This window comes from Ochotona curzoniae, unplaced genomic scaffold, assembly GCF_017591425.1.
Source record: "Ochotona curzoniae isolate NIBS_2020 unplaced genomic scaffold, NIBS_Ocur_1.0 patch82, whole genome shotgun sequence".
Taxonomy (NCBI): domain Eukaryota; kingdom Metazoa; phylum Chordata; class Mammalia; order Lagomorpha; family Ochotonidae; genus Ochotona; species Ochotona curzoniae.
The window spans coordinates 57,124-78,857 of NW_024467064.1; the positions used below are offsets into that span (position 1 = coordinate 57,124).

The following is a 21,734-nucleotide window of genomic DNA, read 5'->3' on the forward strand; positions in this document are numbered from 1 at the left end:
ACTAGGCAAATATCGTGGTCCACAGTGTTCAATCAGCACACAGCAACACCAAAGGCCATACACACAGTCATCTTAACATGACGCATGTCTCCTTTGAAAAATGAATAAGTCTCTCTAAAGTACTGATTAAAAGCTAAGCACACACCCACTCACCTCCACCCCTCCTGGCTCCTGCAAATGTCCATGGATGCAGTCTACGTTAGAACACTTCAAACGTTCCCGGAAGCTAGGACTAAAAGATATGTTTTTTTTTGTGGGGGCTGCAAACCATTTATAGGACCCATGCCTACTCTTTTTTTGATCATAATATACATTTTCATGCACCTTTTGAAGACCACTCACAAGCATAGATTTCAAAAGTCTTTTTGCACAAAAGAAAACTGATCATTCAATATCATTCTCCACAAGCTTTCTTAACTTCCCTGGTGATGCTTACTGAAAGTTGGCTGATGTACAGGCTCAGGTGAAGACTTAAGAATTCATGGTTTAGGGCCCGGCGGCATGGCCTAGCAGCTAAAGTCCTTGCCTTGAATGCGCCGGGATCCCATATGAGTACTGGTTCTAACCTCAGCAGCTCCAGCTTCCCATCTAGCTCCCTGTTTGTGGCCTGGGAAAGCAGTTGAGGACAGCCCAAAGCCTTGGGACCCTGCACCCACGTGGGAGACCTGGAAGAGGTTCCTGGTTCCTGGCTCCAGATCGGCACAGCACCGGCCATTGCGGTCACTTGGGGAGTGAATCATCGGACGGAAGATCTTCCTCTCTGTCTCTCCTCCTCTCTGTATATCTGATTTTGTAATAAAATGAATAAATCATTAAAAAAAAAAGAATTCATGGTTTAACCACAGAATTGCCTTCTGCGATGGCCAAGTCAGACAGAAAGTATTATTTTATCCTATCTGATAATAATACTAGAGAAGAAGATGTCTGCTACAACTGGTTTGTCTACCATGTAACTGCAGCCACTGTGGCACTGGCTGCTGTTGGCAACCCAAAGTAAAACGCAAGTCAGGGGACATTAACATTCCTGCTTCCCGATGTGGCTTTGTCCGCATGGCTTTTCTATCGACTTGGAAAATACATCTAACAATTTCAGACAAATCTTGTTTGGGCTCCATGTGGTCACTGAGCAACCACCTGATTAAAAATTGATCTCTCCTATGGATCCACTCACATGGACAGAGTTCAGCTTTTGTTGCATGAACACTGCACCATAAGTGGCAGTCACCGTCCACACCGGAAATGAACAAACTGGCCTTGTATTTTATACATCACTCTTGTGAGCAGATAGGAGTATTTGGTCTCCTGAAAATCCCTATCAGACTGGGATGTGGAACATTAAAATGCAACCAGCATCTCCTGGTAACACTGGACTGGCTGTGCACCCTCCCCTGGGGAGTGACTACACTTACCTCTCACAGGACACTGGATTGTCACATTTGCTTGAAGGGCTGCCTCTACGAGGCCTCCGACCACTACAGACAGATGTTTGTGTGCCGGCTTCGTGGTGTTTTTTTCAATAGACAAGATGACTGGGGCCTCTTGAGTCAAAGGAAGTAGAAAGCTGTGTTAAGTTTGGGTTGTAGTTCTTTGGTAAACATAGCTGAGCTTTCTGAAAGCAGGCAGGGTAGACTCTCTCTGTAGCTTTAATGGTGCACCATACGGAATTACACAAACATAGCTGCAGGTGCTCCCTGGACACATGGATAGTGGGTGGATGGATGGATAGATGGATGAGGATTGCAAAAAAACTGCCTAGAAATTTTGGCTTTAGAATTAAAGCTGAGGATAAATTCCTCTTGGATGCTTTGAAAAAAAAGGAATTAAGACATCCAGAAAAGGCAAAAAAAAAAAAAATTCCTACTGGGCATGAAAAAACATCTCTACCATGCACCTTAGGTATATTAACACAAGGACAGCACACACCAGGGAGGGGGCCATCTGATTTCTTATTGGGATGAGGTACGTGAGGTATTGGGAGAGAGGACAGATGGAGATGGGGAAGAGGGCTTTTGTCAGCTCTGTCATTCTGCAGAATTCTGCAGCTATCTGCACTGGATAACAATCTAAGAGGCATCCTGTTCCTAAATGACACATGCTTCAGTACAGAAAGAGATGCAAGCAGGTGCTTAAAATGTAAATGTGATCCCAAACACATCCCTTAGGAGGTTTTTGTGCCAGAGTCAGACTGACACATCAATGCCAGAATAAAACTAGGACTCAAAACTCTTTCAAAGTTGTATTAGTAGGTTCTTGTTGAACGTCTAAGAAGCTTGTCTGTGTATGCTTGGTGGAAATCTTCCCTCTCTAGGCTTCTAGTTCAAGTAAAACGGAAAAAAAAAAAAAAACCCAAACTAGATCTCTTTAATTTCTTCCAAATCCAGTTCTCTCATCCAATGTGTGGTTCAGAGAGGCTTTTTCTTAAATAAATCTATTACAGTCCCAAATAGAAAAGCCCTTTCTATCTAGAGGCTACTAACCATAAAAAGATCCAGTGAAAATATTATTTACATCTTTATTCATTGCAGAAAGTCTCAAAGGGGAAAATGTATCAAGTGCCCAATTTCTGAGCAGTGTGAGGTTATTATATGGGAATTAGAATAATCTGCAAGGGAAATTCAAAACTGGCAACTTAATTAATGTGAAACAATTACTTGAATGGACAAAAAAAAATCTTAAAAAGAGAGGCCACGAAGAGGTTAGACTCTATTAAGGCTTTTCATGTCCTTGGGGTTTTGATAATTAATAGATTAATTCAGCAGCACATTCGGGAAGCATACTCTGTGCCCGAGCTGGGACACAAAGTTGGCACCAAGACGACATAGCATGGTGGTGATGACATAGAGAAGGGGGCTCGTTGCCCAGTGGTGGCATGAGGGGGTCAGGAAGGACACTTGGCAGTGACTTTGATCCTCTGCTGTCAATGTGAGCTCTGGGGGGGGAGGTTGTGGGTATTTAGTTGACCATTTCACCTGCACAGTCAGTGCCAGAAGGGGTGATGTCACTTCAGCCATCTGGGCTGGCCACGATGCCTTCTGCACAGGTTGGGATGACCAGCAGTTCCCTTCTGTTCTGGAATGCCAGAGGCAATGTGAAGCTATCTTAAAAACTAGAAAGGTGTGAAGGCTTTGGCTGGGGCGTGGCTTTGGGGGAGTCACAGTGTTGTACTGTGGCTCCTGCAAGACTTCATTAAGTCTGAGTTGTTGTTCTGAGTCTGGTGGGATTGGAGAGGGGCATTTGAGGCCCCATCCCCACCAGAAGTTCCAGAACCTTGGAAATGACGTAGTTCTTGAACCAATGCACACTCATAGAACAGAACACACCTAAAGGATCAAGGTAGGGACTGAGGGCCCTGCCTAGGGAAGGCAGCTAGGGAAGGGACTCAGAACCCCCAAGTTAAACAGATGCAAGGAGCTTCTACAACCAGCTGACCCTTAGTGAAGGGCATTAGCACTTAGTTAGCTAAATGCTGAAATTTAGTGCCCGACATTCTCTCTCTTCTCTGAGCCACAAACTAGAGTTGGGGCATGTGTGTTTGTATTTTATATTTTAGTACCACAACATGAGCTCACCACAAGGAAGCAAACTTCATCCCATCTTAGCCCTGAAACAAATGTTCCTTTGCCAAATGTTCCTTTGACATTGTTCATATAAAAATGGCATTGTTTACCTTCTGTATCCTAACTTAATAATCACAGCACCCTGCAGGGGTTTTTAAGGATTGGTGACTATGCCAAAGCTAACCCTGAAAGGAGATAATTCTCTCTCCTTGACTGGTGGAACTTCAAAATGTGGTCCGTTACATCAACACCACTGATTAGACCCCGCCTCATTCATTCCTGATTCTTTAAGCCAGCTCCAGAGTGGCCATTTTCAATGTGAGATTCCCCAGAGAGGCAGCACAGACAGAATCGAGGAGCACGTTAAAGACGCAAAGCCTCAGGCTCCACCTCAAACCTGCGACTGGCAGCACCTGCAGCCCAAGCTTCACCAAGCCCTCCAGGGTGTTCCGGCACACACTGACATGTGCAATCTGCTCCTCTGGAGTTCAGTGTCAAGAACTATACAAAGATACACATTCTAGGTTTTAAGCATGGGCCTTACCTGCGTACAGCACAGAAGAACTTTCCACATTGGAACCAAGATGGTTAGCCACACTGCATTCATATATTCCTTGTTCTTTCCGTGAGGGATTCCGTATCTGTATCTTTCCAGCTCCATCCATAATTATTCTGCAGGGCAGTCAAAAAGAGGATGCACTCAGGGAGACATGGTTAGCTTCTAGAAGGCCACAGCAAGATGCAGAGAAGGAAGACTGCAAAAATTATAGGGTTTGGGCTGACAGAGATTCCAGAGGATGGTCTTGTCAAACAAGGGGAACATTCGAGTTGGACAGAACTTGGAGAGACAGTATTCCCATCACACTTTACACGCCCAAACAGACTTTTTTTGGGGGGGTGTGGTGGGGGATGAACTCAATGCTTAACCTACCATATTAAAATTTTTAATTTTAATTTTATTAATAATTTTATTTGAAGGGCAGAAACAGAGAAGGAAAAACAGATGGAGAAATATTTTCCAACCCAAGATCATTCCCCGAATGCCTACAACAGTCAGAACTGGATCAGACAGAAGCCAGGAAGCCTCAAAAACGTTACGTCACCAAGATGGGTGGGCTAAGGAAGTGCAGCCATCACTTGCTGCCTCCCAGGGTGCAACTCACCAGCAAGCGGCACAACTCAGACTCATCAGTTATGGGATGAGCGAGTCCCATGTGGGGACTTGACTGCCATGCCAAATACCCTCCCCTCTACCACGTTTTCAGAAAGAACAAAAATCACAATCTCCATAGTTTTCTGGATGTCATACTCATACTTTCTGGCCAAACCCTTCCTAACTAACTGCAGGTATGGATTTTCACACTAAAAGTGAGTTGGCATCTGGGAGGGCTTCTTTGCGGTGGACAGACGTCTCCATGTAACTGTTCATATGAAGTCAGTTGAGGCAACAACAGGAAGGCCCATGTTCCATATGGGATTTGGACCATGCTGCCATGAATCAGGCTATATTACATAAGTTCCTTACGGTTTCTCAATTACTGACACTCCTAAAAACCTGCTGAGAAAGAAAACCACAGCAAACATCAGAGCTGGTCAGCTGCATGTTAGCTGATGAGTATGGCAGAAAGAGTGTGTGTTCTGCTTTCATTTTATTTCTGTCTTGGTGATTTGTACCTGTTTTGAAGTCATCTGGATCATGGGCCCTTCTTGATTTCCCCATCCCCTCTGTAGACCTTAGCAATGGCAACAACTACCACTGTGACCCCACAGGCCGTATAGTTCTCCAAACTCAGCTACATCTTCATTTCCTGCCACCTCATGGTGCTCACTCTATGATCCAAACATAATAAACTCCTTCTTTCAGGACATTTCATGAGCTTTCACCACTCCCAGGCTTCTGCACATGTTGTTCACCTGATCTGAAGTGCCCTTTGCCTTTTCTGGCAAACTCCCATCTCCCCAGCAAGTCCAGCACCAAATGTAATTTTCTCCATGACATTTTCCCCAATACTCCTACAGTGATCTCTTTCTTTGCCCTTCTCTACCCTTTCTGGACCCGTTTTCTCTGGTTCAGTTATTGATTTGATGAAATCACTATTTCATCCCACTAGGTTGTGATTTTTTTTTAAAGAGCAGAAACCAAATCTTATTCACAGCTGTGAAAAGTCACAATGCAATGCCCGAGTACATGAATGATTAGAACAGAACAGAATGAAGGCACACGCAGGATGCAAATCCCACCTGCTGCACACATATGAAGAACTCAGAGGTAGCAGGCATCAAGCGAGAAAGCTCCCCAGAGCAACAGGAAGATGGCAGACCTAAACATCAGCAGGGTTGGATTTTCACTGACTAATTCTTAAGCAGCAGGGAGGCATGTGACACAGTGATTACGGTGCCCTTAGAATGCTTGAATCCCATTTCAGAGTGCCTGGTTCAAGTCCTTACTACTGTGCTTCTGATCCACCCTCTTGTTAATATGCATCCTGAGAGGCAACCAGTGATGGCTCACGTGAGTCCTTGAGTCCCTGTCACCTATAGGGTAAACCAGATGGAGTTCTGGGTTCTTGGCTGAGCCCTGCCTGCTGTGGGCATTTACGGAGTGAATGAGGCTGGAATATCTCTCTCTACATGTCTCTCCCTCTCTCTCTCTGCATTTCAAATAAAACAAAAACAAATAAATGAGAATCCCCATCAAGAAAGAATAGCTGGGTACAAACAGAAGTATAAGTCAGAAACACATATATTTAAAGAAGTAATATACTAACAGATATTTTCATCTCTTTGTATCTATATAACTTAGCAATCCTCAATTCCTTTTTTGTAGAAATGACTTCCCTTTGAGCCATTTCTGAGACGTCGTTGAGATGAGAAATATTTTTCCTCTCATTGAATAAAGGTCTTTAGGAACAGAATTCCATTTTTGAATTATTCCAGCAGAAAATGATTTAGAAAAATCTGACCATTGATAAGGATCTTTGCTACATAAACGGAACGAACATAAATTGGAGAGTACTTGGGTACATTTCAGAAAGAAAAAAAATAGAAATTGAATGATGGATCTTATTCTCTTAAAAAGTAAGACTAGATTTTGTTGAATAAATTTCCAATATTTTGTTCATACGCTGTAGCATGGTTTCACATCCCATATTCTGAGTAATCTTTGAGAAAATCATTGGCCCAGTAGGGTTAACCAAAAATATTCACAATAACCTATGAGGCGTATTAAAATAGCCTTTCCTGTATAATTCACACATCTGTGTGAGACCTTTTTTTTTCTCCAAATACTTCAGTTAGAACAGAATATCATTACAGAAGCACAAGCATGTAAACGAACCCATTTGTATTTTATTAAGGCAAACACTAGATTTACAAAGATAAAAAGTGAAAAAAAGGAAAGATGGCCGACCACGGAGGGTTGGTGTAAAGGAGAGTGCAGAGAGAGAGGGACAGAACATGGCGGAAAAGCAAGCAAGGAAAGCATAGAATTGCAGGGAGAGGTGCGCAAAATTCCCAGGACATTGCGGAATCAGGAGGATCCACGCAACTTGGAGAAGCTGCTAGAAAAATAAAAAGGAAGGGAAGGCAGCAACCCGTTTGAAATTTGGTGAGTCACAATCCCAGGCAGGGGGAAGGCTGGCGGGAGTCTCAGCCGACCCAGAGAAGACAAAGGCAGTTGGAAGAATCTTTTACAAGTACCCCCACCAATAGCAGCGGCAGCCATGGAAGTGCTGGAGGCCCCAGTATGGGTGGTGATATTGAACTTAGGGGTGACCTGGGCAGAGGTGGTGGCCAAGCAGGGGATCCCAGAGCCTGCTCCCCGAAAGGGGAACACCTTTGAGAGAGAGAGAGAGATGAACAAAAATCATATAATAGTATTGATAGACGCAGAAAAAACTTTCGACAAAATCCAACACCACTTCATGCTAAAAACTCTAAACAAGGCAGGCATAGAAGGAACAATCCACAACATAATCAAAGCAATATATGAAAAACCCAACACCAGCATCATACTGAATGGAGAAAAATTGGAACCCTTTCCACTGAGATCTGGAACAAGACAAGGATGTCTGCTATCACCACTGCTATTCAACATAGTCCTAGAGGTACTCGCAGAGGCCATAAGACAAGAAAAAGAAATCAAAGGAATTCAAATGGGAAATGAAGAAGTCAAGCTCTCACTATTCGCAGACGACATGATCCTATATATAGAAGAACCAAGAGACTCAATACAGAGACTGCTAGAACTTATATAAGAGTTTGGTAGGGTGGCAGGGTACAAAATAAATGAACAAAAATCAACAGCCATAGTGTATGCAAACAGCCCCAAGATGGAAAAAGATCTAACCAGCAGGGTACCGTTCAAAATAACAGAGAAGAAAATGAAGTATCTAGGAATAAACCTAACTAAAAATGTAGAAGACCTCTTTGAAGAAAACTACAAAAAACTTAAAAAAGAAATTGAAGAAGACCTCAAAAGATGGAGAAACATCCCATGCTCCTGGATAGGTAAAATCAATATCATTAAAATGTCCATACTACCAAAAGCAATATATACATTCAATGCAATCCCAATCAAATTACTCAAAACATTCTTCATAGAACTGGAAAAAATGATACAAGGGTTCATCTGGAAACACAAAAAAAAAAAACACAAATAGCCAGAACCATTTTGAAGAATAGGAAGTTAACAGGGGAATCAAAATTCCAGACCTCTGAACATACTATAGGTTGGTAGTTATCAAAACAGCCTGGTACTGTCACAGCAATAGAGAGGAGGAGCAATGGAGTAGAATAGAAGCAACAGATACACCACACAGATACAGCCAAATAATCTTTGACAAAAAACAAACAACAATCCAGGGAAATTGGAAGGTCTCTTCAATAAATGCTGTTGGGACAACTGGTTGATAGCCTGCAGAAACAAGAAGATAGACCCACATCTTTCACCATACACTAAGATCAAATCTAAATGGATAAAAGACCTAAACCTGCATCCAGAAACCTTCAAACTTTTAGAAGAAAATGTTGGAAACACCCTACAACATTTAGGTGTAGGCCCTGACTTCCTAAACAAAACACCAAAAGCAATAGCAATCAAGACCAAAATAAACAAATGGGACTACATCAAACCAAAAAGCTTCTGTACAGCAAAGGAAACAATCAACAAAGTAAAAAAGCAACCCACAGAATGGGAGAAGATCTTTGCACACTACATAGGTGATAGGGGGCTAATCTCCAGAATATACAAAGATCTCCAGAACAACCAAAACACCAAAACAAACAAACCACTCAAGAAATGGGCACAGGAAATGGGCAGACATTTCACAAAGGAACAAACCCAAATGGCAAACAAACACATGAAAAAATGCTCAAGCTCTCTGGCAATAAGGGAAATCCAAATTAAGACAACAATGAGGTACCACCTAACACCAGTAAGAATGGCTCACATACAAAAAAACCACCAACAACACTTGCTGGCGAGGATGTGGGGAAAAGGGAAACCTACTCCACTGTTGGGGGGTACAGCCTCTGTAGAAATCAGAATGGAGAACACTCAAACAACTGAAAATCTGCATACCATATAATCCAGCAAAAGCACTTCTAAGAATATATCCAAAACACCTGTTACACCAGAAACCAACATACCCCTATGTTCATAGCCGCACAGTCAGTAATTGGAAAAAATTGGAAGCAACCAAAATGCCCAACAAAAAAAGACTGGATAAGAAAGCTATGGTTCATTTACACCATGGAATACTACTCAGCTATTAAAAAAAATGAAATGCATTTCTTTGTGGCCAAATGGGCCCAATTGGAAACCATTATGCTAAGGGAAATGAGCCAATCCCAAAAGGTTAGATACCACATGTTTGCCTTAATTTAAGATGAAATGATGTCAATCTGAAAAATAGTACCTGTAAATTGTAATATTATTTCAACCTCAAACAGCCTGTATCACATGCAATAAGATATTGTGATGTAACCAATGAACCAACAATCAATGTGAATCAGACTGCTTATGATCTACATCAAAGAACTGAAAAACCTAATTTGCTTTTAATACCCTATGTTATTCTGCAATGGGTCAGGAGAGCAGAGAAATCTTCCACCTTCTTAGAATGTGTGAGGAAGACATTAAGTATAACCTATCAAGAATATAATAGGTAACTTATACACAGCAGAATCAAATCTGCATTAGACATTAGCAAAACTATAAAAACATACAGTGGGAATCAGGAGTGATCCTGACAGCTGCTTAACACAGTCATGTGCATGGAGCAGGAGGACAGGAGGAGGCTTGTATCCCAAACCTGGAGACTCCCGGATCCTCACCTAGGACTATCAGTACGGGCACCAAGGGTTATATCCCAACTGCCAAGGAGACTAGTGCCCTCATAGGCCAAGAACTCTGAGGTCATCCATTCCCTTTCAGAACTCCCACATGGGATGGAAGAAGCCCAGATCCTTCCTCACAGGATCTAATGTCATCGGAACAACAGCTGGGAGCCCTGAGCAGTCCTCAGAAACAGAAGAACAGTAAACTTCCTTTGGGACTCGGGAGAGGAGCTTTCTCTGGTCCTTACTTAGTTTCAACTTTGGATCCCCACCCTCTCTTGCAATGACCATCAGGGTTGCTCTGGAGGCCCCCCCCCCAAAAAAAATTAGATTAGATAGACAGAGACCAATAAGGAAAGCTTAGAACAGACAGGAAACGTTCAGCTTGGACTCACATATACCTTACTAGGTAGGACACAAAGATTAGTTACACCTAACTGGGGTATTGAAGATTTCTCTGCACACCCCTCCTAAGACTGTTCGTTAACATATGCATGGTACATGCTCCCAATGAGGGAATCATGACTGGATATGAACTGTACTACTGCAACAATGTGGAGGAATCCAACATGGGGGGAGGGCATGGGAGGGGGTTGGGGGAATCCCAGAGCCTATGAAACTGTGTCACAAAATGAAATAATAATAAAAAAAAAGATATAAAGCAATTATCTCATTATCCATGATTTTAAGCAGAGGTATACTGCTTTTCAAAACATGCTATTTACATCAACAGGTAATGGACTTTTGCTTTTCTAAATGGGTTAACAGAGATCATTTAAATGCTTCTCTTAGTTTCTGATAAGGTAAATAATAATGGATGCAATTCTATTTACAAAAGCTCTTTGGATCCTATAATTATTTTCAAAGTTAAAGAAGATCTACAATCAAAAAGTTGGAGAACCACCTTCAAAATTTCAATGAATTCTGGTGCTTACACGTCTAGACTAAAACAAAAATTTTAAATTTCCTATCTTTCTATTGTAAGACCTACTCTAACAATTTGTCACTTAAAAAAAACAACTAAATTATGCCTACATATCTTCTGATGTTTCCTGTATTAGGCTCAATGCACAAGTACATGATAAAAATAAAACACTTGCAGTTTGAGGGGCTGGTGCTCAGTTGGCCAAACCTCCAAACTGTAAGTGCCAGCATTCCATATGGGTGCCAGTTCATGTCCCAGCTGCTTTACTTTTCATCCAGCTCCCTGCTTGTGCCCTGGAAAAGTAGTCAAGGACGGCCCAAAGCCTTGGGATCCTGCACCCCCATGGAAGACCCAGAAGAAGCTCCTGGTTTCAGATCATCTCGGCTCTGGCCATTGCGGCCACTTGTGGAGTGAACCAGTGGATGGAAGATCTTTATCCCCTCCTCTCCTTCTCTTTGTAAATCTATCTTTTCAATAAAAATAAATAAAAATCTTAAAAAAGAAAAACAACCTCCAGTTTGAAAGGGCCTTATGGTCTGCAGAATAATTTCCCAGCTGCAGTTTTATTTGTTTTGTAATCATCCCTGTAGGTACCAAAGTTGCAGCAGGAGCTCTTACATTCCAATGAAAAGGAAGCACCATGTCTACAAGTTTTTGGGAACCAACAATGAGGTCTGAAGACAGGAATGCAAAAGTGAATTGTTCTCTGTTACCCTCTCACATAAAATAAATGAAATACATTTTTTTTTTTTTGCACCAAAACTGCAGGGTAGAGTCCAGTGCCATAGCATAATAGGCAAATATTCCACCCATGGTACTGGCATCCCATATGGGTGCTGATTCATGCCCCAGTTGCTCCACTTTGATCCACCTCCCTGCTTGCAGCCTGGGAGAGCAGCAAAGAATGACCCAAAGCCTTGGGAGCCTGCACCCACGTGGGATAACCAAAAGAAACTTCTGGCTTCAAATAATAGGCTCAACTCTGGCCGTTGTGGCCATTTGGGAAGTGAACCAGGGGAAAGCAGATTCCTGTCTCTGTAAAATCTGCCTTGAAAAAAAAAGTTGTAGCATAACAAAGTCACTTGAGATTTGCAGGTTTTCCAAGCTGCTCTTTGGGACCGTAGCCTGTTCTGACTAATCATAAAGTCACGGGGCTCTTTTTCTCACCCAGCTCTTGAGAACACTGTGAACCCCCACTCCAGAGGGCTGCGGTACCCCCACTCCAGAACACTGTGAACCCCCACTCCAGAGGGCTGAGGTACCCCCACTCCAGAACACTGCGAACCCCCACTCCAGAGGGCTGAGGTACCCCCCTCCAGAACACTATGAACCCCCATTCCAGAGGGCTGAGGTACCCCCACTCCAGAACACTGTGAACCCCCACTCCAGAGGGCTAAGGTACCCCCACTCCAGAGGGCTGAGGTACCCCCATTCCAGAACACTGTGAACCCCCACTCCAGAGGGCTAAGGTGAGTGCCCGTGCGGCCACACATGTCTGAGACGCACAATTTCAACACAGTGTTTTAAAGGCCTTACGGTGGTCTTATGGACAAATATTCATTGCTGTACAAAAGGAGAATCTATCTACATTTAATTCCATTCTTACTGTGTCCAACTGTGTGATAGTGATTGGGATAAAACAGGGGCCTAATTTTTAAAATTCTGGTGCATATGTGAAAGACACATTCATATATACATGTATATATATAAAATGTGCTTATATGCATATAAAGTAATGTAATTATATATGTGTGTATGCATACTATATGTGATATACATGTATATGTATGTATATAATTGCTGTGTATAATATATGTACACAACATAATGTATATATACATGTGTATACATAATTATATTACTTTATAAGCATATAAGTAATACAAGTACACATATGCTTATATATAATTACATACTTATATTTAAACATATGTATGTGTGTAAGTATATATGTATATTATATAAGTGTATGTATAATATAAGTCTATTTAATTTCTTTCTTAAAGGATGCTGTGCAAATACATTTCAGAAAACTGGGATGGCCATTAAGGGGAGACAGAAACGAGACCTTTTCGTGTACCTACTTTGCCGAGGGCTGTAACCGGGCTCCATCCTTGGTCCATGTGTAGGTGGCCCCCCGGGCGGCAGCCAGGTCACACAGTATATTGATGATCTCTGTCTTTGTGGTAATGTACACTGTATTTCCAATCCTTGCGTTGAGCGTCTTGTTAAATGAAATGGAGACGGGTTGATTTTGCCTGACAGGAGTCCGTTCCTTGGGTTTCCATGTCTTTTTTGCACTCCAGCTGTGGGGCACACTCCCGGTCTGCCCCCTGAGCTGAGCTGCGGGAGGCGCATCTTCCCGGAGACCGTCCCACTGCATGTGTGCCAGCTGCCCCTTAGCTAATTCGGCCACTATCTGGTAGATCACCTGGGATGCCAGGTCATCGCTGACCTCTCCCATCTCCAGCAGCTGGCTCATGTTTCTTATCAGCTCATCAAACTGGGCTGTATCCATACTGTAGGCGCCCTGCTTCACAGCCGCTTCAAACTGTTTGTTCTTGTACTCCCAGGTGTTGGGGTCACCTGCAGGATCGCTGCAATGGCCTAAAAGAGCTCTCAAAAAAGGCTGGTTATGGATGCGTCCATCTGGCGGATGGAGCTCATTTTTATTACTCCGCGTTTGCCACATTTTATGCCACGTGGCTCCCAAGCCATTGGCCTCATTGTGGTCTATCCCGGGAAACTCCTTCATGCGCTCTCTCAGGGCCGGGTGCGCCATGAGCCGGTTGTCAGTTCCAATCAGCTTGAGGACAACCGTTTCCTGCGCGGGGCCAGCCAGGCACCGGTACACGCCGATGTCCGGGGCTGCGAGGCTGTGAATTTTTAGCGAGCCTGACTTGGTGACACCATGCCGTTTGGAGTTGTGAACGCAGCGGCCGTCCTTCTCCCAGCGGATCAGATGCTTCTGGAATCGTCGCACGGGGCATTTGATGATCACAGACGTGTTGGGTAACAAGTAGGCTCTGCTCCCCACCGTCAGGTTGATCCGCTTCTCTTCCCTAGTCTGAATGTACACTCTCTGCACGCTGAGTATCTGAGGACGCTGCTCGCTTGACTGGGCCTTCATCTCTGGTTTGACTTCTGCAGGGGAAAGAAGAGAATGCAAAGCAATCATCCCAAACAGAAAAATGTGTGTGGACAGTCATCTTCCCAGGTCGAGACAAGTCAACCAGTGGATCTGTTCTACTCTTTATAAAACGGGTTGAGAATAAAAAAGATGAAGAGCATCGTCCTAGAAGCTCAATATCAACTCCAACATTCGATACTTTAAAAAGGGGCTTTCCAACTTTGCTACACATTATGATCACCTGTCTGAATTACAATGACTTCAGTCACCTGCATCTCATCCTTGGACATTCTGACGAATGGGGTACAGCTGGGCAGCAGAGTCTGCGCAATCTCTCCCTTGTGTCTTACTCTGTCATAGAAAATACCCGAAACGGGGCACTTCATAAGGACAAGAGATTTATTTTGGCCCAAGGATTTGGAGGAGGTAAGTTTAACAGCACGAGCACCAGTATCTGCACGGTGACTGGTGGGGGATTCATGGAGGTTTAACTGGGAAACAGAAGGCAAGCAGGTGCACGTGGCAGAGTATGACTTAGGCAAGCTGCCAGGCTTGTTTCCTGACCTAATCACATATTAGCCTTCTTGGGTCATTTATTTCCTTTTTTTTTTTTTAATTTATCTGCTTCTGGTTTTATTCATCTGGTTGTATTTTTTTAAGAAAAAATTTTGTTTTATGATATAGTTCCACAGGCTGTGGGGTTGCCTGTGCCCTTCTCCAAGGTCCCTTCCCCCACTGACTTCCCCTCTAGTTTTACAACGGATGTCCTTCACAAGTCCATCATGCTGTTATTGAAGTGTTTCCCGACAATGTAGGCATGGACATTGTCAGAGAGTCCATCATCTTACTGTTGGGATAGTTTCAGTTCTTTCACTGGGAGTCCATCTCTGGTCTGTATGCACAGAGACATACAGCACTCTGTCTCCATATCTCAACATATGTTTCCACTAAACTTCCATTATATATCCTCGAAAACAGCCCACAACAGGGTGAAAACATTTTCCCCAACATGAAGTTAACAAACATGCTACAAAAAATAAAAATGCATCACAAGAGTGGTGAAAATGAGAACTGAAAACCTTCTTGTAGGAATAGATGCTAGTGCGTGACCCTTGTGGCACTGAAGGAATTACAATTAAAAACTAGAACTTCATTACTCATGATATGTAGCAAAACAGTGTTGAAAGGGACATTTACAATCTCAGGTGTTTACAAGCAATCCATCTCTTATGGATGATCAATTAATGAGTCACAAGAACTTATTGGGAGAGATACAAATAACTAGGAAGTATGAAAAGATTTACAGCAAAAATAATTAGGTTTGACACCACAAAACTGCAAATTGAAACAAGAAAGGGCCATTTCAAAAGAAGCTGAGTAAACCAACCCCTTAGCCATATCATCATTGAGTTCACCAAGGCACAATCACTTAAAATAAAATTAGAGATGAAACAGAGATGGTTCCAACTTTTTACATTGTTGACATGGCAGTAGCAGGTGTTGCATTTTTTTTTTTGCTGTCTAGGTATATTTACAAATTTCATTGAGAGTTTATCTTCATTCCTTAGTAGGAATGTATCCTCTGCAGATTTTGCTTGATTCCTGGTATTCCTGCCTCTATTACCTCCTTCATTTATGGGGTTGGTTACATGTGTGTGTTTGTTCTCTGTTGTTGTTCTGTGTTTTTGATGGAAGTTATCTTATATTAGAGCAAACATGTGGTATCTGACCTTTTGGGATTGGCTCATTTCCCTTAGCATAATGGTCTCCAGTTGGGCCCATTTGACTATAAACAGTTGTATCTTATTCTTTTTTAAAGCTGAGTAGTATTCCATAGAATAGATGAGCCACAGTTTCTTTATCCAGTCCTCTGTCAATATGCATATAGTTTGTTTCCAAGTTTTTTTCAAGTTTTTTCAATGCATGTTGCTTTCGCATGTATCAGAGCCTTTGGATATATTCCCAGGATTGGAATTTCTGTGTTATATATATATATATATATATGTGTGTATATATATATATATAATATATATTATATAATATAATATATTATATATTATATATATTATATTATATGTGTAATATATATATATATATCCATGTATGTTTCCCATTTCTATTATTTTTAACTTGAAAATATACTCTTTATTCACTTGAAGATGTAGGCAGAAAAAATTCCTCCACACACTAAAAATAATGCATATATCATAGTACACAAGGTTTTATCACTATTCCAAAAGACTCACTTGAAAATCCTGCTTGGTTATTGGTCTCAGTGGAACTCTCCTAGAAAAGGGAGATTTGTGTATGGATAACTTTGAAGCACATATCAAAAGTAGAATGCAGATTGGGCCAAAGTCAGACTTTTGAAGTCAGGCAACTGAGCCATGTGTGGAGGGCAGTAAGATTTGCCATAGGGATCCAAGTGTGAATACTGGTGCTCTTCCCGGGACAGTGTGAAAGCTCCCAAGCAGAATGGTTCAGGCTGGCAATGAACCTAAGCTGGTGAGAGATCCATGGACCAACTGGATGCCCTGGACCCAACTTGGAGATGGACTGCACCTGTCTTCAAGTTTGCTGGTAGCCTGATGTCTCTCAGTTGAGCTTAGTAACTTCAAGCTGATGGAACCCTGACCTTGTTCAAGGGGAGCTATGGCACCTGCAGGTGGAGGATAGGCTTGGCCTTGGTCAGAGTGCCTGCTGGAGTGTCTGGGTAAATCACTCCCTCTGGCTACATGCTCATTCGCGGGCAGGCACTGGGACCCACACTGGCTTCTTTCCCAGCTCATATCAGGATCCAGAGCAGTTCAGTCAGCAGGTGGACCTGTAGGAGAGTGGATTGCAATTCCAGCCAGAGACAGTACTCAAGGATTCTGCCAGGCTGCCAGGTTCACCACTTGGCACTTCCTCTCTTGGGACTCCTGTGAGTCTCTTCAGAGCAGTGCCCGGTGTGGTGTTACCAGACACATTGTTCCGGTGAGCAACTGGCCTGGCCCTAGGTGACTGCATTTTTCAGTATGTGGAATGACAACGCTGGTCACTCCTGCAGAGGAGACAGGCACCTTATGCATCATGTCACCCCTCCTAGTGGTCCTACTGTTTGTACTGGCCATGAGAAATGCTACATGCTTGACTCTCTAGAAAATGAAACTTTCTCCAGGTCCTTCTTTTGGGGTTTCAGTGCCAGGCTGCCGTTATGCAACCCATTATTCTGCTGCAACCCAGACCTCCTTACTTCTCTCTTTCCTTCTGGAGTGAAGCTCCAACAAGCTCAACTGGACCTGGGCATTTTTCATAGCTTCTCTTCAACTTCTTGAAGGACAAGGACACAGGCAGTTGAGAGGAGTCTTTGAGAGAGGCAGTGGTGGGATTTACTATGAAAGCCTTCAAGGCTGATAGCTCTAGAACATTCCAGGCCTGTCTGAATAGTAAGTGGCTCTTATTTACTACTCCAATTTTCAGACAAAGGAAATCTGCTCCAAGAATCCCACTACTGACTTTCTGGGAATGGCCACCAACACTCTCTCACAATTGCAACCTCTCCTTTTGGAATTCTCATTTGACCATTCTAAGACATGTGATGTTCCCAACTATGTATCCATGCGCTTCTAGTTTTTTTCAAATATGTGAAGAAGTTCTATTAGTTCTTTTTATTAAATGCAGCCATTGATCTCAGGCTTGTGTTTGAAGAGAGACTTAGTATCGATTCATTCTTGCTACCTATTATTAGTCTGTTTAAGTACTCTATTTCCTCCTAATACATCTTGGTAAGGTGTGTTTTTCCAGGCATCTGTGCATTTCTTATAGATGATCAAATTTACACATACTTGTTCATAATGATCTTTAGTACTTCCATAGTGTAGGTTGTAGTGTCTTCACTTCCACATTTGATTTTATTTTTCTCTTTATCTTAGTCTAGCTAAGGGTTTTCACTTTTGTTTGCTTTTGAAGAAAAAAAATGATGATGCTCTGCTTTTTAACTTCTTTAAAAGATTTATTTTTTTTTTCATTGAAAAGTCAGATACACAGAGAGAAGGGGAGGCAGAGAGGAAAATCTTCCATCTGATGATTCACTCCCCAACTGACCGCAATGGCTGGTGCTGTGCTAATCCAAAGCCAGGATCCAGGAACTTGTTCCAGGTCTCCCACATGGGTGCAGGGTCCCAAGGCTTTGGGCCGTCCTCAACTGCTTTCCCAGGCCACAAGCAGGGAGTTGGATAGAAGCGGGGCTGCTGGGATTAGAACCGGTGCCCATATGGGATCCTTGTGTGTTCAAGGTGAGGACTTTAGCTGCTAGGCCACCACGCTGGCCCTGATTTTTTTTTTTACTTCTTTTATATTCATTCTGTGTCATTGATTTTCTTCTATCAATTCAGAATTTGGTTTATTCTGGTTTTTCTAGTTCCTTCTAATGCAGCTATAGGACATTTATTTGAGGTCCTTCTGTATTGTGACTGCTATAAACTTTCTTCGCACCTCTTTAGTTGTTTTTCACAGGTTCTGGTATGTTGTATATCCACTTTGGTTTGTGTAAAAAAAACTGTAAAATTTCCTTCTTAATTTCTTCCTTGATCCATTGGTTATTCAGGAATAAGTTGTTTAATTTCTGCCTGTTTGTATACTTTCCAATCTTGTTATTTATTTCTAGTTTGACTGCAATGTGGTCGGAACAGACTTACCATACAATGAATATTTGTGTGTGTGTGTGTTTGTGTGCTGTTTTTTTGAGTTTCTATAAAAAAGCTGATTGCAAAACCAAGGTTACACACACACTTAAAATTTTGAAATAGTTTATGGAAAATAAGTACCATGAAAAATTGTGCATGGGTTTTACATATTTCTGCACCAAAGTAAGCATTTTTTTAGTTCCATTTTCCACAAGCTCTTTGATGTACTTATTGAAGTACAAAAACGTCTGTGTATATTATATAGACACACACGGTTTAAGAGGCAGACATGTTTTCAGATGCTTGATGGTTGTTGCTGTTGTTGTTATTGTTGTGGGAATAGCATAGAGTGTGCTCACAGAAACCCACATGGTCCAGCCTGTTTCACAGGCTATATCTGTGAGCTCCAATGGTCATGATGAATACATGAGATTAAATCAAGCCTAAGCTAAAATGATGTAATCAAGAGACAGGGTAATCGGAAAAATGCTGCCTTGAATAACACGGCAAACTGTTGCGTAGAAAGTTCGTTTATAAGTAGGGGTATACTCTAAAACACATTTCTGTACGAGTGACATAACTGCTTATCATCATTATCAAGTGCTACGTGCTGCACATCAGCAGAGGTGCTGTCCTCTCAGGATGGGCAGTGTAGCAGGTGTGTCTGCACCAGCATCGAAACAGACAGGTGAATGATGTGCTATGTTCCGATGGCACTATAGCCATGATGCCACAGGCAAAGGGCACTTTCCAGCTCTGTTATAATCCTAGGGGGAAGCAAAGGTCTCCCCATGTGTGGAGTTGCTACTACGAGGGGCACGACTGTGTGTGTGTGTGTCTACTTTTGTATATAGTAGAAACACACACATATTTTCCCTGATGTTGCATTTATATAAGCATAGTTCATTTCTGATTTTTCCAACCAGAGGATGAGGGGATTATCTGAGATAATGAATGTTATATTATAGCCAAATAAACAAAGGAAAACGAGAAACATTCCAGTAGTTGTAACTGCCAATGTGCTTGACCCAAGCCTACCTTCCCACCACCCATTAGCCTCCTGATTTTCGTTTGCAGCACTGACAACCTTCAAGGCCTCTGTATGAACCCCTCACAGGAAACATACTGCCACGTGTGCAAACATACATTCCTTCATGTACACGGAAAGTGGGGATACATGCCACTTGAGTCATGCTTGATGGCAAGCTTAATATTTATAATGAATGGAAGAGGTGTCCAAACTGTCGTTATTTAAAATGAAAGTTACTCCCAGGCTTGCAGTCTTATTGGTATTAGATTATACACAATTTTAAAAAATGTGTTAAAATGCTCAGCTTTTGAAACAGAGTGAATCCAAACACAGAGTCAGCTAGGTGACATTTCAGCTTACCTTCCAAGAGGAATGTTCGTAAGCTCTGAGAGGAAGCCATCTTAGCAGAAGTGGAGAATCTAAATCCTAGCAAGAAAGCCTTAAAGGTTCATGTGTTGAGTGGATGGCTATTTCTTAAAACTGACACTGCTTAGGAAGTCTAGGTATGCCTTAGACTTTCACATTCTACTATCTGCTTGCTTAAAGCGTTTCTGGGTTCTGTTTGATTCTCTGCACTCACAGGTCAGATACATGGCTGGTGCCGAGAGAGACATGGTGACAGAAGGAGTAGAGTTAGCCTGTCTTGGTGAAGCATACACGTCACATACTTACTGCTGCATGCAGGCATCTGGCAACTTCGGACCAGCGGGAACCCAGGCAGAGCCCTGCACATCGCCTCGCTGACAGCCACACGGCGGCCTTTGGCCGTCAGCCTTTGGCACACCTGCTTTCTTCTCTGAGTTCCAGCACCACAGCTGACGGAGCACTGCAATGAGAGGTGTGCAGAGTCAAGGGAGCGTGGCCAGGTGAACCCAGCCAAAGATGGCAAGGTCTCCAAGGGAGAAAGAGGGGACGCTCTAGCAAGCCACTTGCTAGGCTTGAGTCTCATAGAGGATGGCTGGAGTTTGTGCTCTCCTCCTCCCATCCTCCTCTCTCCTTTCCCCTCCTCCATTCTCCCCTTCCTCCATCCTCTCCTTTCGTTTTCATTCTTTCTCCTTTCTTGTCCCCTCCCTTGTTCTCTCCCTCCCTCCTGCCTTCCTTCCTCCCTTTCTCTCTGAGTTAATCACAGAGGTTAATGATTCCACTAATTTATTGTCATGGCACTTACTTTTCTGGCATTGTAACTGAGATCTAATTTATCTAGTTTTCTCATTAGATTTTATGTCCTTTATTTTTAGCTGTCTCATTATATAGTAAAATGCTTTTAAAAAGAGCTGACATGGCCTTATTGCCAACAAGCCAAGAAATAAAAAAATATTAAAAACTGCTCTTTATAAAGTAACATTCAGTATGTGCACATGCAAAAAAAACCCACTCTAACTGCTACACATTAAGTAGCATTATTATGTACATATGTAATTTACATTTAAACAGCTGATGCAATTTTATCATATATTATATATAATATACTTGCAACTTAATATATGCAAGTATATTAGAAAAAAATAAAATGAAATTGTGGAATGTGTGGTTTTTAATTCCCCAAAGTAGTCTAAAGTTAACAAAGAAGATTTAAGAAATCAACAAGGTATTATTTGGCTAGTGATTTTTTTTTAAAAAAAATTATTTATTTGAAAAGGAGAGAGAGAGACAGGAAGGATCTTCCATCCTCTGGCTGACTTCCCTGGCCAAGACCAGAAGTCTGAAACTTCATCCAGGTCCACATGGGTAAGGAGCCAAAGCACTTGGCCCATCCTGCACTACTCTTCCAGGAGCATTAGCAGGGAGCTGGAGCAGAAGTGGAACAGCTAGGACTCCAAAGGGCACTTCTACATGGAGCGGATGGCCTTGCAGTCCACGGCCCATAGTTAGTGATTTTTAATGATATATTTTGACTTAAGTGAGTAACTATCAATTTGCTGATAGGAAGGATGAAATTTGCTCTGCAAATTTCCAATGAGTTTTTTGTGGTATGATTTAGATAATGCCATGTCCTGTTCTTCTCAACATCAATTCTGCTTATGTCTGCTGTTCCTCATCTGCTTGGCATGTCTGAATGGCTTCTGAAAACCAAGCTGCTGTGTCT

The 21,734-nt window shown here is 42.3% G+C and overlaps 1 protein-coding gene across 1 annotated transcript in view; it reads right to left on the reverse strand.

Annotated features, from left to right (window-relative positions):
- Window positions 1–21,734, reverse strand: part of LOC121168269 (ADAMTS-like protein 3) — a 306,621-nt gene that overhangs the window by 45,148 nt on the left and 239,739 nt on the right. Inside the window, exons 21-24 of the mRNA XM_040998189.1 lie at window positions 20,321–20,474; window positions 12,906–13,965; window positions 4,102–4,229; window positions 1,410–1,538 (exon numbers count right to left, since the gene is read on the reverse strand). Coding sequence (XP_040854123.1) covers window positions 1,410–1,538; window positions 4,102–4,229; window positions 12,906–13,965; window positions 20,321–20,474 — 1,471 coding nt within the window. The remainder of the gene's footprint in view (window positions 1–1,409; window positions 1,539–4,101; window positions 4,230–12,905; window positions 13,966–20,320; window positions 20,475–21,734) is intronic.